We start from the raw sequence: 16039 nt of genomic DNA on the forward strand, positions 1-16039 counted from the left end.
TGAGTAGGTGGGACTACAGGCCCCACCACCGTGACTGGCTAATTTTTTATATTTTTAGTAGAGATGGGGTTTCACCATGTTTCACCAGGATGATCTTGATTTCCTGATCTCGTGATCCACCCATCTCCGCCTCCCAAAGTGCCCTGTTTTCATCTTGTAGCTACTTGGCAATACAGGAGCTCAAAATAGAAAAGTCACAGAAAAACAGAAAAACACACAAACCCAAGTGCTCTCCATGCTTGGTTTATACCTTAAAATTAGGCATCCTAAATGGAAAGACAATAGCCCTAGTGACTCTCCCTCCCCAAGACAGCCATTGTTTTAATGCTTCATCTATAAGAGAGCTCACATTCTAAACATTACTGACTTCAGAAAGAAAAAGGGTGGCAATTACAGGGCATGTGTATCATTACTTCTTATTCCCATGCCCTTGCTAGAAATATCACTAACCAATCAGACTTTGCATGCAAGTTCAAATCAATTTGCTAATCCTGTGTTGGAAAGGGTGTAAAGGTATCCCTTGCTATCTAAACCCTTGCTATCCCAATTTAGACAACAAATGGGTTCAGATAATTTATTTTTTTATTTTAGATAAGGCTATTTGGAAGACATGGTACTGTGTACCATATGGACTCATGCCTTCCAAAAATCCAAGACATAACAGATTGGAATCTGTCACTTTCTGACCTTTCACTCTCTGCACTCAGGGAAAAAAAAAACAAGACTCAAATAGCAAGGAATATCAGCATTTTTCAATTTGTGCTCAGTTACGAGGAAATAGAAAACTTCACCTCCCACACAACTTATATATTATATATATACACACACACACATACATATATATGAGCTACAGTAATAGATGCCTGATACAGAGGTTGTACATAATTAACCAAACCTCATGTTTCTATTTTGTCTTATAAATAAGAGGCATATAGTTCATGAAATAGAAAAAGTAAATGCTTATCCACAGTCGCAAAAAGAGAAAAATCATGTTTTAAGGTTTTTATTTATGTGGGTTGAGTGCCGAATATCTTAATCTCATAGTCAGCAACTAAGTGCATTAAGGACTTAGTGCCTATTGTTCCTTATTTTATTATCCTACCCAAGGCAGGAAGATTCTTCCTCCTATTGGCCCATGCTGCTCACCTTTAACTTGAACTTAGAACCCTCCAGAAAGCAGAAGAGAAAGCAACTAAAAGACTAAACAGAAAGAGAATGGTAGAATAGGAGGCACTGGACAAGAGTGGTCTACTTTGCTCAGAGATGTGGAATAACCATCTTACTAACATGTTCCTTATAATTTACAAAGAACAGTCTGTCACGATTACTTATTAAAATGTCTATCCTAGATGAAAAGAAACAGCTGTGAAGCTCAATGCTGCACTAAATTATTCTGAAAAGAGTACATACTTTTCTTATTTATATAATTGAATTTACAATATGACATTCACTACCTTAAAATATTACATTACTATTATAGGATAAGGTTAAACATTGAGCATCCCTTTATAAAGAAGACAAAACAAAAGCAGCACACAAACAGCCTCCCTACTACAATCTCTCAACCAGAAGTTAGTAAACTCCCCAACAACCAGGATTACTGCATAGCCTTACTTTTGCACAATAAACAGCTCTTAACTACTTTAAATGTAATATATGCTCAATAAAGATTTGCACAGTAATCTCATATAACAGAACCCTTGCACAAGGTAGCAATAAGCAAGTCCTCCTCAGCTAACACCCAAGGAAACACTGACAAATCCTAATAATTCATCCAATGAAAATGTTCTATTGATTGCCTATGATAAATTAATCATATTAGTCTTTCACTGTGCTTACGGTTTTATTATTGTTGTCAATATTGATTCAGTAACAGAGTTAGAAACTCAGGAACCTTCAAGGTCACTTAGTACAAATCTCTCATTTTGTAAATGAGGAAACTAAGGTCTACTTTTTCCACAATGCATACCTTGACACTTGTCACTTCTTTTCCTGGTCCCCTAGCTGAATAAAAGAGAAGTTTTATTGTGTATTTTTGCTTAGGTCAATTTTACAAGGTTAACATTACAAGTGAATGGGCATTCCTCAAATGCCAGTCTCTGGCATAATACTTTGTATATAGCAGATACTCATTTGAGTACTTACAAACTGTTCTTAAAGTCCTCAAATATAAATAAATGATACGGCTTATTTTAATTTTCATTTGTACAATTTTAGCATGCAATATTATTTTCTAATGGAAAAAGTAATGCAACATAATTCTTAATCCACCTTTCATAACAAGACACTTGTCTTTTCTACCACTATGAAGCTCATTTTCCCCAAATAATACCAAAAATTTACAGTGAGACATAAATCAAATCAGTCCTGCACATGCCACCATTCAAGACACCTTTCAATGGAGAGAGCAAATTGGTCAATTATTTACACACGTACATATCTGCTACCCAACCTAAACAAGAAAATCAACAGGCCTGAAACTGCTTAACTTGCAATTAACTTTTGTCAACAGGGAAGACAATTTTATCAGTTTCAAATCATAGGAGAGCAAGGAATTGCCTTCCTCCTGGAACCAGAAATCCTGTTGGGACACAGCTAGGCTCAATACGGATATGCAAAATGCATTCTAAGTCTTTTGTGTGCTTGGTATTGAAGACAGGCTAAACTCAGGGTAGGTAGCAAGTCAACCTACTAATCAAAAATATATGGAAGCCAGCTGCATCAGTCTCTATTTTTAAAGCAAAATGAAAATCACAGACTTCCACTTAAAGTCAACTCTAAAGTTATGAATTTATAGTACATGTTTCCCACTATAGTTGAGGGAACAGTATTTCTCGACAGAGTTAATAAACCACTTGATTCAAAAACCAAGAATAAAACTGAACCACTGCATTCTAGGATGGGGGACTGAAAATCAGCACTAATATGGCATCACTATGTGAACCTTTTGGATCACCAAACTTAGCTCCCCGTAACTAGGATGGAAACAAGAGATTAATCACTTAATATCTAGATGTTGATTGTCATCATCATAAGAAAGTAAAACAAAATTTTCAATTTTGGTCTTAACTAGAATTCAGAGAACATCCAAAATAGATCATATATATAATTCTACTTTTATTATAATTTTAAGCCTAAAATATAGCAGATACAGAAGTATATATGCTTTACAGGATTGAATAAAGATAAGGAACTCTGATCCCAGCATTTTTTCTAGGGTCTAATAAGGAATCAGTGGAATCTTATAGGTCTTCTGTCACTGTTTATCTCTTTCCATAAAGTGGGCAAAACGACAGATCTTATATGACCGTTTTAAGAAGAGGTTTATGAGGTCTCACCTGCATAAAAACAGTAATTGATAACAAATTCTTTTAAGAATCCCTGAATCTGAGTAAATGCAGTATTGGAATATTTTCTAAAATAAAACATGAGGATTTCTTTTGAATTTTCAGGTACGAGTTTAATACAAGCTAACTATCTTTTATCTGAAATGCCTGGGATCATATGTGCTTCCGATTTATTTATTTATTATTTTTACTTTTTTATTTTGAACCATAGTCTCGCCCTGTCGCCCAAGCTGGAGTGCAGTGGCATGATCTCGGCTCACTGCAACTCCACCTCCTGGGTTCAAGGGATTCTCCTGCCTTAGCCTCCCAAGTGGCTGGGACTACAGGCGCACGATGCCACACCTGGCTAATTTTTTGTATTTTAGTGAAGACGCTGTTTCACCGTGTTGCCCAGGCTCATTGCAAACTCCTGAGCTCAGGCAATCCACCCACCTTGACCTCCTAAAGTGTTAGGATTACAGGGGTGAGCCACCGCGTCCAATGTGCTTCCAATTTATTATTTTGGATTTTGGAATATTTGCATATGTGTAATGAGTATCTTAGGGATGTAATCCAAGTCTAAACATGAAATTCATTTATGGCCGGGCGCGGTGGCTCACGCCTGTAATCCCAGCACTTTGGGAGGCCGAGGCGGGCGGATCACAAGGTCAGGAGATGGAGACCACGGTGAAACCCGTCTCTATTAAAAAATACAAAAAATTAGCTGGGCGCGGTGGCGGGCACCTGTAGTCCCAGCTACTCAGGAGGCTGAGGCAGGAGAATGGCGTGAACCTGGGAGGCGGAGCTTCCAGTGAGCCAAGATCGCGCCACTGCACTCCAGCCTGGGTGACAGAGTGAGACTCCATCTCAAAAAAAAAAAAAAAAAAAAGAAATTAATTTATGTTTCATATACACTTTATACACATAACCTGAATTTTTATGCAATTTTTTTTTTTTACGGAGTTTCGTTCTTGTTGCCCAGGCTGGAGTGCAATGGCGTGATCTCGGCTCACAGCAACCTCAGCCTCCTGGGTTCAAGCGAGTCTCCTGCCTCAGCCTCCCAAGTAGCTGGGATTATAGGTGCACACCACCACCCCTAGCTAATTTTCTGTAATTTTAGTAGAGACGGGGTTTCACCATGGCCAGGCTGGTCTTGAACTCCCGACCTCAGGTGATCCGCCCGCCTTGGCCTCCCAGAGTACTGGGATTACAGGCGTGAGCCACCGCACCTGGCCTATACAATATTTTAAATAATTCTGTGCATGATACAATGAAGTCAGGTGTGGAATTTTTCACTCGTGGCACTAAAAACATTTGGGATTTTGGAGTGTTTCAGATTTGGGAGCATTTTGAATTTTGGGGGATTTTGGATTAGGGATGATCAACCTGTATCTATGTTACAGCCTCACTGCATGCATGTTATTTACTCCCACTCATGTAGGTATGATCTCAATTCACAAACAGGCAGAAACCATATCAATCCTATTTTTTCCATAGCAATTTTATTCTATCAGGGTTTCAAGTAAAACTGCCCTAAGAAGGTAAATAAAAGGACTTAGTAAATTTGTTTATTGTTGCTTACACTAAAAAATTTTCACTAAACTAGGAAGACAGAGATAAGAGGAAGGGAAAACTTGCTTTGCTATTTCTTTCTTTTTTTTTTTTTTTTTTTTTGAGGTAACCAAACAGGGGTGCAATTTAAGCTAAAAGTAGTTTGCAGTTAGGTTGGGTTGTGGCCTTGTTTTAGGTAAAATACATGGGTTACTATTTTTTTTTTTTAAACAACAATAAGCTTATTTTGGAATTCTACTTTTTAGAAAATACAAATAACCTTACACCATATTCAGTACTAAAGCACATGCCTACTAACAAATCTCCTTTCTAGTGAGTAGTGTCAGTGATTTGGACCTTTTGTCTATGGAGTAAGAATCAGAAACATGCAAGCTTGTTAACCTAGACTTCAGTTGAAGGTATTCATAACCGTGTTATAGAAACATAACAGTGTCAATTTTGTACTAACTTATTTTCTATAATTACTTTTAAAATATATTTCCAACTCTTAAGAAATAGTTTCCAATCAACTTTGAATGCTTTTTTTCCAGACTCATTTAATGCCTGATATTTCAATGGGCGTACTTTTATCAAACAGTATTTTAGTTTAATAAACAGAATTAATTATGAACTGATAAATAACTCATTGTCCAGTCAAAGGCCTACATCACATACTATATTTATATTTGTAGAGTAGGAGGACAAGTACAGACTTGTTTGTGATATGCAAGCCCAGTAATTTAGAAACTATGATAAAGCAAATGCAAAACCCATTTGATAATTTTTAAATGTCACATTTCTTTTGAGAGTAATTTTAAATTCTCATTCATGGTACCAAAGGATGATTCAGGAAGTAGTACAAAACTGATAGTCTCTCAGAATATTATCAGGTGATAGAATAATTTGTAAAAAATATTGCCTCAAAAATGTGAAATATCTAAATAACTGCAATCATCTATTAAAATTATTTAAATTTAATACATACATACTATTTCTTAGGAGAACACGATAGTAAAGGAGTTTTCACTTTTGATATCTTTATTTTATATAGTCACTTGATGAATAATACAAATCCATTCTTGTGGAGCAGGGGGTATGAGACTATTAAATATATTCACTAATCTTGTTTACTCTCTACAAATGTTTATTCTGAAATTTTAAGTATATAAAAATCATTTTTGCAAATAGGATTTCTAAAGTTGAACATTAGATGCTAGTAAGTATACCATTACAATTTTAAAACAAAAATACAAAATTTCATATTTTGGGATTCACGTGTTTGTTGCCCATTATTTTTTGAGAGCAAGCACCAAAAACTGGAGAGCACTCTACTTCAGAAGTTTTTCTCATGTTAAAGTCAGAGCAGTTCAGCTGTAATGGATATGCAAATATCAAAGAATAATTAAATTTACACATTATTTACCAAAAAGTACACTCGACTGTCATCATTATTTAAACATTTCACTCAGTTGCCTCTACAACTCATTTTAAAACTAAAGTGAAGATTCCTTTCCCCTCTTGTTCTCATAATAAATTAAAATATACATTACTAAATCAACTTTTAAAATTTGTCTCTCTTAAAATATTTTAGTCCATTAACTTGGATATGCCACATCTGAATGTAAAAATCAAGGTGTTTAATTCAATTTAATGATGATTTCAGAAACACAAAGTTACATCACGTTACTAGAGGTTAAAAAAAAAAAAAACAACACTGGTTTTGTGAAAACCTTGATGGTAAGCAAGATATTCACCATTTCTTAAATTATAGCTTTAATAAGGGGGTGAGGGTATCCACTGAAGAATAAAGACTGCTTTCTGTCACACACACACACACACACACACACACACCCCAATCATATTTATCGGACCTATTTTCAAGTTGCCACAATATGACTACTGTCAAAGCCAAAAAAATACTCCTTTAAAATATTTAAACTTCATTTTAAAATTAAAACTGAAAGCAAGATATTCAACTGCCAACTACTGTTGATGAAACTATTAAAGCCTGCACTGACCTACTTCATATCAGCATCATGACGGCATGGATGTATGCCAAGAAAATAATGAAAATTACTGTATAACTAACCTTAATCTTGTATTTAAAAAGTATCACTTTAAAAATGTGTAAATACTGTACATGCAATGCCAGTTGCTTTACGATATGTTTTCAAAATGAGAAAATGAGTTTTGATATTTTAGTACTCATATTCAATGATGTCCCTGCAAAGATTTCATTTCCATTTTCAAAATCAAGGCTTTTTAAAATACCATATGAAATTCTCTTTTTATACTTCTATTAAAAGCAATCTCTTAGGCAAAATTCCAAATATTACTTTCCATTTAAAAAATATTGCTACACTTAAAAAAAAGGCAGTTAATGAAGAATCCTACAAAACAATGCAAGTTCATGTTCAAAGAATATTGCAATGGCTCTAACAGTGGATGGACTTAACTCGGTGTATTTAATTATTAAAAGATTCCCACTAGACTTGAGGAGTTTAATCTAATGCTGAAATACTGTAAATTTTCATACGAGAAAGTAAAATAGCCAAACATATTCCATCAATGGTTTCTTTTAAAAAGACACACAAATGGCAAGACATTTGATTCCCTATGTTTTAAGCAAAAAAAAAAAACCCAACACACTTTGTTGTAAACTACCATCTTAAAATATTTTATACTAAAGAAGCACTTTCTTCACAATCAATGCAAAGAATAAATTCCCTGAAAAAGAAATTTAATATTAGAATAAAGGAGGCAAAAACATTCAGAAACAGCAGCTAACCCAACTGAAAAGGAAGAGACACATTAGGTTTTGTGCTGCATATTAATATTCTTACGCACAATATCTGTTTGGATATCTGTTTGGTGAAAATTCACAATACACTTCTTCCTCCTTCTACGGCTGCAAAAAGGAGTAAACACATTTCACATTCTCCAGTTCCAAATTCATGCCACCATCATGCAATATGACTTAATTCCGACCCATATTTCTGTTACAATGAGTGAAAAAATAAAACCAAAAAACTTGTTTATCTGCACTCACAATTGAGGAGGGGGTAAAAGCATTTTTTAGCTAAGGAGACAGGGGCTGATTGATGCAAAGTCCCTACACCTCTAGAGGTCCTACAAATGTGCACCCGACTAGGGGAAAGCCACATTCAATGAAAGCATCAACCTCCTCCTCCGCTCCCCCGCCTGCCGCCCCCCACCCACTTTGCAGCAGAAATGTGCCTGGGCTTTTTCACCCCAGCGATGGAGGATCCTCTTACCAGATGGAGTTCTTGATCTTGTGTTGCAGCGCGCTGGCCTCTGTCCCTGGCAGCCCGGGCACAAGGGCTGGCAGGGCCACCCCCGAGTTGGGGGCGCTGGGGGGAAGCTGCTGATGGGCATCAGGCTGCTGTGGTGGCGGCTGTTGTTGTTCCTCTGCCATCGCTGGGGGGGGGGGGGGGGGGGGGGAGGGAAAGATGGGGGCGCGGGGAAGGGTGAGGGAAGAGACCGGGAGGGGAGGACGAAGTGGGGGAGAGGAGGAGGAGAAGGAGGGGGAGGGAGAGGGGAAGAGGAGGAGGAGGAGGAGGAAGGAAGCTGGATAAGCTAGGCCTTTACCCCAGGGCTCGAGTGAGTCGCTTTCGCCTGCCGCCTGGGGGACATCACCGGGGAGACCAGCGGCTCCTGACGGCCGGGGTGCTTCACCGCGGGAGAGGCATGGCGGCGCCCCTCAGCCCCCCGCTGCCGCCGCCGCCTCCTCCCGTCAGCGGCCGGGGCTGTGGGGGGTGAGTTGGGGGCGTTTGAAGACGAAGTGGGGGGGCAGGCTCCCCCCAAAATCCAAGAAGAACGGTTGCTCAGGGATTTGGCGGCCGGGCCTTCCTTCCTTGTCCCCGGGGCTTTCTACTCCGGGGTCCCCGCGCTGCTGCAGCCCCAGGCTCCGCTCCACGCCACTCCCCACGCCGCCGCCGCCGCCGCCGCTCGCTCCCGGCCCCGCCGCCGCCGCCGCGGCCGCCGCTGCCCTGCCAGCCCCGGAGGCAGCACAGTGCGCGCAGCCGCACTGCGGCCCGGCGCAGACCGCACAACACCTACCGCTCCGCCGGGGGGGCGTGGACCAGGGTGTGCGGGCCGCGGGCGCGACGGGCCGGGAGGGGGGTGCACGGCGCGGAGGGCGGCGCGGGCCAGCGGGCCTGGGAAGCGCGCCGCTGGGGGCCGGGAGGAGTCGGGCCCGACTGGTGGAGAGCAGGAAAACGTGGGGGAGGTGCTGGCGAGAGAAAAAGAACTTGCGTGAGGAGGAGGAGAAACCAAATTTAATAATGTTTGGCGTGGAAGTGGGATTTGGGGCGGGGGAGGCATCTTCAAAGCAAGTGAAGAGAAATCATTATACCCCCTCCCCTGCACATGTGAGGATTACTTCCTCCCTGAGTAAATGAGAACTGAAGCAGGTAAGACGATAAACCGACTTTTCAGAAGCCCCCAAAGAGGAACACACGTTGGAATTAACCACCCTTTAGGTAATTCGGTTTTGAACGGAAATCGCGAGTCAGGAGCTGGGTTCAGTGCTCCTCGGTCGGGCATTCAAAGCCCTCCAAATCTGGCCCCACTTTAGCTATCCAATCATAGCGGCCTCCATCCCCCTGCAAGAACTCCCGGCTCCAATCAGGGAAGTCTCTATGCCATCCTTAACGCGCAGCAGATTCATTCTTCCTTCGTGCCTTTGCTCATGCTGTTCCCCTCCACCTCCCCACCCCACCCCACCCCCTTTCCAGGCATGCCCTCCCTCCTCCTTTATACCGCTCCCAATTCAATCCAGGCTCTAAAGCATAGCTCAAGTCGCGGCTTGTCAGGGTCCCTGCAGCCAAGGCCCCTGTCTGCCTCTGAAAGAAACGCATGTAGTACTCACAACATGGAGGCTCAGGCTTCAGCCACGAGCTCCTTCCTTTGGAGCCCGTTGAACACCCGCCCTCCCCCCGCAGACTCCGCACCGTTCCCCCGCTTCCCATTCATACCTAAATGGTAGCTTTGCTACAAATAAGTGAGTCTCCTTTAAGAGCAGAAGAATTGGCTTTTCTAGGTGGGGCTGATCAGGGAGGCTGCCTGGATGTAGAAGACAACAGCCAAGGCCTCTGGCACCAAATGGAACAGCTGTTCAGCTCACACTGACCTTTCTTTGGGCCCGTGGGTGTTATGAGCCCTTCAGCTTTAACTTTTCTGATAGAGTCTCTATCGGGTTTCTACCTGTCAGATCCTCTGGCCACTTTCCTGCTGTGAGTGGACTTTGGGCTGTGAGGCTCTGCCAGCTTTTAGACTCCTAGTGGATGGTGAATCTGATTGGCTTGGGTTCCCGGGCCTTTGAGTTCTCAGTTCCCTGCCTTGGCCTGAAACCCTCTTGCTTTTGTCCACTGTGCACTCTGTCCTGGCCCACAGACTCAAGGCGCAGACTCACACTGAATGCTTGCACGTGGTGAGGGGTGAGGGTGGGGGTGCGGGGAGAAAGAACACCTGTGTGCGAAACACAGCGCCCCCCCAACCCCCACCGTGGCCTCTTGGATTACGCTATGCTTCAACTACCCATTGCACGAATTGCATCACACATGAGCCCCCTTTTCCATACTCTGAGGTCTTTATTAGCTTAGCCACTTTAGGAAACTATAGGTGGTTTATGAAATTCATTTTGCATACATATCTTCATGTGGGTGTGTGAAGACAGTATTTTTCTGGACCAAATTGATAGACATGGTGTGCACTAGACAGAAGCTTTAAAGAATAAAAATAGCTAATGTTTGTTGAACACTTTATGTGCCAGACTAGCACTTTCCATACATTATCATAGTTATTCCTCCCCAAAAGTGTATGATGTAGGTATTATTCTACCGCTGTTACAGATGAAATGGAAGCTTAGGTTAATTAACATTCTTAAAATTACCCAATTAGCAAATGCAGGAGCCAAAATTTGAGTCCTGGAAGTTTAATTCCAGAGCTTGCAAGCTATGCTGAAACTGGAATTAACGCTGAAAATTCTTGAATTGTAGGCATATATATATACGTGTGTGTGTGTGTGTATGTGTATGCCCTATATCACGTTGAGGAAAGTTGCCAAGTTCCCCCAAGGTTCTAATTTTTTGCCTTGCCAAGAGAGAATGATGACTCCAAGTTGCAACACCCTGGGAGGGGGAGATCCTTAGGAAGTGGGAGACTCATCAAGGGGGTAACGTATCTGAGGCCTGCCAAAGGCCTTAAGAAAAGGAAGCTGAGAACCAAGACGTTTCCTAAAAACTTCGCTACCGGGTGTCACACAGGCTGGCTTCCCAAGTGCAACTTCTGAGAGTTTTTAATGGGTTCCATAAAAGAGCCAGGTCACCCCAGCAGCCAGTAGAGGGCTCACGAAGCTGCAGCCGCGGGCTGCCCTCTAGCGGCGGTGCTGACCGGAGTGTGGTGGTAAGCCTTTTCCGGCCTTCCAGGACCCACAGGGAGTTGAAGACCAGCAATGGGAGGGATGGCAAATAGTATCAGACTGAGGAGATCTTATTGCTAGAGTGAGATATCGTTTCAGGGAGGAAAGGGTCAGTCCTCACTACTCACTTAACATCTGTGAGTACAGTGGGTGTTTTGTTCCAGTCTTCAGAGAAGACTGAATAAAATTATGACATTAAGAAATCTGATGAAGTTACACAAAATTTTGGGTGTGGACTCAAGCCAAACCCAGGGACCCTGAATAAAGGCAGGAGTGTAGCCATGTGCTTCTCATATTGGGACTCCTCTGATTGTGAAACCCTGTCCTGAGGACCCTCAAGGACCCAGAATCAATGTGGCTCATTTCCTCTCAGCATCGTTTTGACTCTCTAGTAAGTAAGGTAAGACATTGTAGTAAGCATGGCTTTTTAAGATAACACACAAGTATATCCCAACCCTGAGGAGCCTACATTTATTCTCTACTGGGAAAGTGTACACCAGAGGAAAGTTTTGAGGAACACTGATGTAGTGGGGTAGAAAAACCTGGCCTTGGAATCAGAAGACCTGGGAATTCAAACTATCTGTTTCCATCTCCATAAAAATGAAAATAATGATGTACATCACAGGGTTGCTGTAAGGAACAACATGTAAAGTGATAGGTAAGCCAGGGAAGTGTTGTCCACGTTTAAAGAGTATCTACAAGATGGATTGTGAGCACCTCAAAGGAAATGACTATTTTATTTATCCTAGTAGTCCCGGGACATAATTCCTGACTCCTGGCTATTGAATAAATATTTGTGGAATTTAGTAGTTACCTAACCCTCATTTTCCTAGCCCAATCCCTTATACTGTCTTGCTCTCTTATGTCTGTAAACCTTGTCTCCTTTATGAAACTGTAAACATTTTATACTGTCCAGACTATAGCATATACATTTATCATGCCTGATATATAGCAGTATTAGGCACAGAAAATATGAATAAATAAGACCTGGTCCCAACTTGAAGTAGTTTACGTCTTGTGGAGTAGAGCAACATATTAACATATATAAGATGATGAGTTATAAAATATAAACATATCCACTAGTGTTGTGGAGTCATAATGGAGGGAGGGATTGGTCTTGCTCAGGGTAGAAGAACTGGAGAAGGCATCATGGCTGGCATTTTAATTGGGTCTCGTTGGATGAATAGGATTTGAATAGGCAGAGCAACAGACGGAAGATGGTTTCAGGTAAAGGGACTAACATGAGCACTGGTGTGAAGCCATGAAAGGGTACTGTTTGCTGAGGGAATAATGCATAGCCCGGTGTTGACTCTGTGATCAGATCCTAAATGAGTATAGGGGAGGGAAAAGAAGGAGAGGGAGAGAAAAACCCATTTTACAAAATGTTACTTTACATTATAGTTAGGATTGTTCTGTCAAAAGAAGGCCTAAAGGTTGGTTTCATTATTGGTACATGCTGGTTAAGTGCTGAAAGTATGCATTTCACTTCCACAAAGTATGGTGGTTTACCAGATATGGAAAAGATAAAGTTCTACCCTGTTCTCCTTCTTTCCCCACTCCTCATCCTCTTTTCCCGTGATCATTACTTCTCTGTCTTTTTCCATTGCAAACTTTCTCCTCTAGAAGCTGAAAGTAAGGTGTAATCACCTACATGTTAAGAGAACAAGGAAAGAAGGCTTTTCACCTCCCCAAAATCTTCCTTGATAGCAGAAAGTGATAGATAATTTCTTTCAGCTAAGCTGTTGTCTTTCAAAGTGCAAGTAGTCCGAGGAGGACTCATATATATATGTTTCAATTCTGTAATGTGATTGAGCTTTCTTTCAGTCTTTAATAGCATTAGAGAGAAGAGGATGTGGGAAGGAGGGAAGAGGAGAAAAATAAAAGCAGCAGCAAGATTACAGAAGAGGGAAGTTGGGGAGTTCAGAACTAAGTTAATATTGGCAAATTTGGATACATGTTCTCAATACCAGGAGTGCTAATGTAAGTATGCCGTGAAAATGTGAATTCTCCTGTTAGAGCACAAATGTGTCATTATGTCGTTAAAACAATGTATAGCCCAGTGTTAAGGTCAAGTAGCCTAGCTATTCAAATACTGTCAAGGCAGCAGGCTGTTAACACTGTCACTACCTGGCTATGTGACCCTATCTATACAAGTCATTCTTTCAAGTCCCTTTGCTTATCTCTAAGGATTAATGGGATAAAGTTCACATAATGTACTCAGCTCTTCAAGTGAGTAGTATGATGAAACGAATGCCAGGTCCCACTTTGATTTCACTTAGAAATTTTCCACTGTTGGTACCATATACATGTTTATGTTGTAACCTTCAATTCTTTTACCTTAAAGGAGGTTCAAGTTAATATCATCTACCTACATTTTAAAGGCAGTGTTTACTTTAACTTGGGCCAAAAAGGTCCCAAGTAGAAATTTGATCTCTCAGAAATTCAGGAAAGGAGTGGCTGTGAACAGAAGCAAAGAAAGAAAAACACTACATTGTGACACTAAAAGTGTTATAGTTATTTACCTAACACTAAAAGTGACAATGAAAAGACACCAGAGCCAATCCTACAGTGAGGAAGTCAGTGCCAGTGCAGTCTGAACAGGTGGGGCATAACCAGTAATTCACTAAGTCGATCATTTCTCCATTCCTTTCAAGGCACATTTGAGAACCTGCTATGTACAAGTTATTATGTTGGGACCTTAGAAAGATTAAAAAATAAGTGGTGAATAAAATAGTGTTCTCATTTTCAAGAAGCTCATAACCTAATTGGAACACTACATACGTCAGCCCATACATATTTTTTAAAAAGTGAAATAAAAACACAAGAAAAAAACAAAAAGTGTGTGACAGGATAATTTATTGAGCAATTTAATTGGGTTTTGTGCTCCTTATATTTTCCCTCCCTTCCATTCCAAGCAGGCTTCAAGGAATTTTGTGTTACTAGACAAAAAGTTGTCTGACAAGGGCTCTTAGGCAGCTCCAGGGGGCACCATTCACATTTTAAATGAAACCTCCTGGAACAGGACTCCTTAGAATGCAGTGTCAATGTTATTTCTGGAGTTGTACCCAGCAATCTGTCTTCCAAGTTTGTTGCTCCTTGAGGAGACGTTGCTAGAGGGTGAAAAAGGCAAGCACATCTTGGGGGAGAGAGAGAGAGGGAGGGAGGGAGGAAGGAAGGAAGGAAGGAAGGAAGGAAGGAAGGAAGGAAGGAAGGAAGGAAGGAAGGAAGGAAGGAAAGAAGAAAAAGAAAGAAAGATGCTGAGACGGGTGGATCACAAGGTCAGGAGTTCAAGACCAGCCTGGCCAAGATGGTGAAAGCCCGTTTCTACTAAAAATACAAAAATTAGCCGACGTGATGGCAGGTGCCTGTAATCCCAGCTACTCGGGAGGCTGAGGCAGAGAATTGTTTGAACCTGGGAGACGGAGGTTGCAGTGAGCTGAGATTGCGCCACTACACTCCAGCCTGGGTGACAGAGTGAGGCTCCCTCTCAAAAAAATAAATAAATACATAAAATAAAATGAAATAAAATAAAGGAAAGAAAGAAGAAGCGTCTACGGGCAGGTAGAATTACAGGAAAACAAATTCCCACGAATTGTAGAAAATCAAAGATTGGGGTTCTGGTAGTGAGAATAAGAGTACCCCCGGAAGATATTCTAACCTCATATGGATGCATGATGCCATTAGGGAGGCTGGATTCCCTTGCCTCTCTTGGCCCATAAGTGGAGGAATTGCCTGGCTTCTAGGAACCAGTGACGATGTCAAAGTCCATCTTCCATTATCTAGGCTCAACGTAAGTCTTTCAAACTCTACTGCAGTACTAGGAAGAGAGGAAAGCCCAGTAAGAACTGAGATTGGATTTCCTTCTACTCCAGCAGAATTAAGGCTGAGATCACTTAAGTCTGTGGTAAATTTAATTTGATTTAAACAATAGTGACATGTCTTGCACACCCAAATTTGTACTTGCAAATTTATACTTCCTAGTAGTGGATACTATATAAAAAAGACAGTGGTAGGTGAGATATATAAGATTAAAAACTTCAGTGAATGGCATAGCTAATAACTGCTAAGGAAGTTTAGAGAAAGAGCAAAAGGAGCTAAAGTTAAAAGCAGCTTCGTGAAGGACTTGGGATGGAGCTAGAGTGTGAGTAAAATGAAGGATTTATAAAGGTGGAAGAAAGAATGGAGACAAGTCCGAAGGGAAAAGCAGTGTGAGTAGAAGCAGGAAAATGAGCATGCAAATGACAAGACAAACAGAAGACTGGTCTAATTGGAGTGAACAACTGATGATAGAGGTTATATGGGGTACCAAATTCTGAGTCTATTGAAGCTAGTCTGAGGAGTTTGTGCTTCCACACTGTATTCTTTACAAAGCGAGGTTCTACCAGAGAATAACTAGTAGGAGATACATATTTTATATTTGTGTGTTTATATATTTTAAAGGAATTGGCTTATGTGATTGTGAGGCTGGCAAGTCTGAAATCTGCAGAGCAGCCAAAATGCCTTGCACAGCAACTCACAGGTGAAATTTCTTCTTCCTTAGAAAAAAAAATTCAGTTTTACTCTTAAGACCTTTCACCTGATTGGATGAGACCCACCCAAATTATTTAGGATAATCTACTTAAAGTCAACGGATTGTAGCTAATTAACCACATCTGCAAAATACATCCCTTTACAGCAACAACCAGCTTAGAGTATGATTGAATAGCTGGGTATGTGTCAA

At 41.0% G+C, this 16039-nt stretch overlaps 1 protein-coding gene across 1 annotated transcript in view; it reads right to left on the bottom strand.

The window, feature by feature from the left end:
• RFX7 (regulatory factor X7) overlaps positions 1-8313 on the bottom strand; it is a 160930-nt gene extending 152617 nt beyond the window's left edge. The window contains exon 1 of the mRNA XM_025390675.1: positions 8153-8313. Coding sequence (XP_025246460.1) covers positions 8153-8313 — 161 coding nt within the window. The remainder of the gene's footprint in view (positions 1-8152) is intronic.
• Between the last annotated feature and the right edge of the window lie 7726 nt (positions 8314-16039).

This window comes from Theropithecus gelada, chromosome 7a, assembly GCF_003255815.1.
Source record: "Theropithecus gelada isolate Dixy chromosome 7a, Tgel_1.0, whole genome shotgun sequence".
NCBI lineage: Eukaryota > Metazoa > Chordata > Mammalia > Primates > Cercopithecidae > Theropithecus > Theropithecus gelada.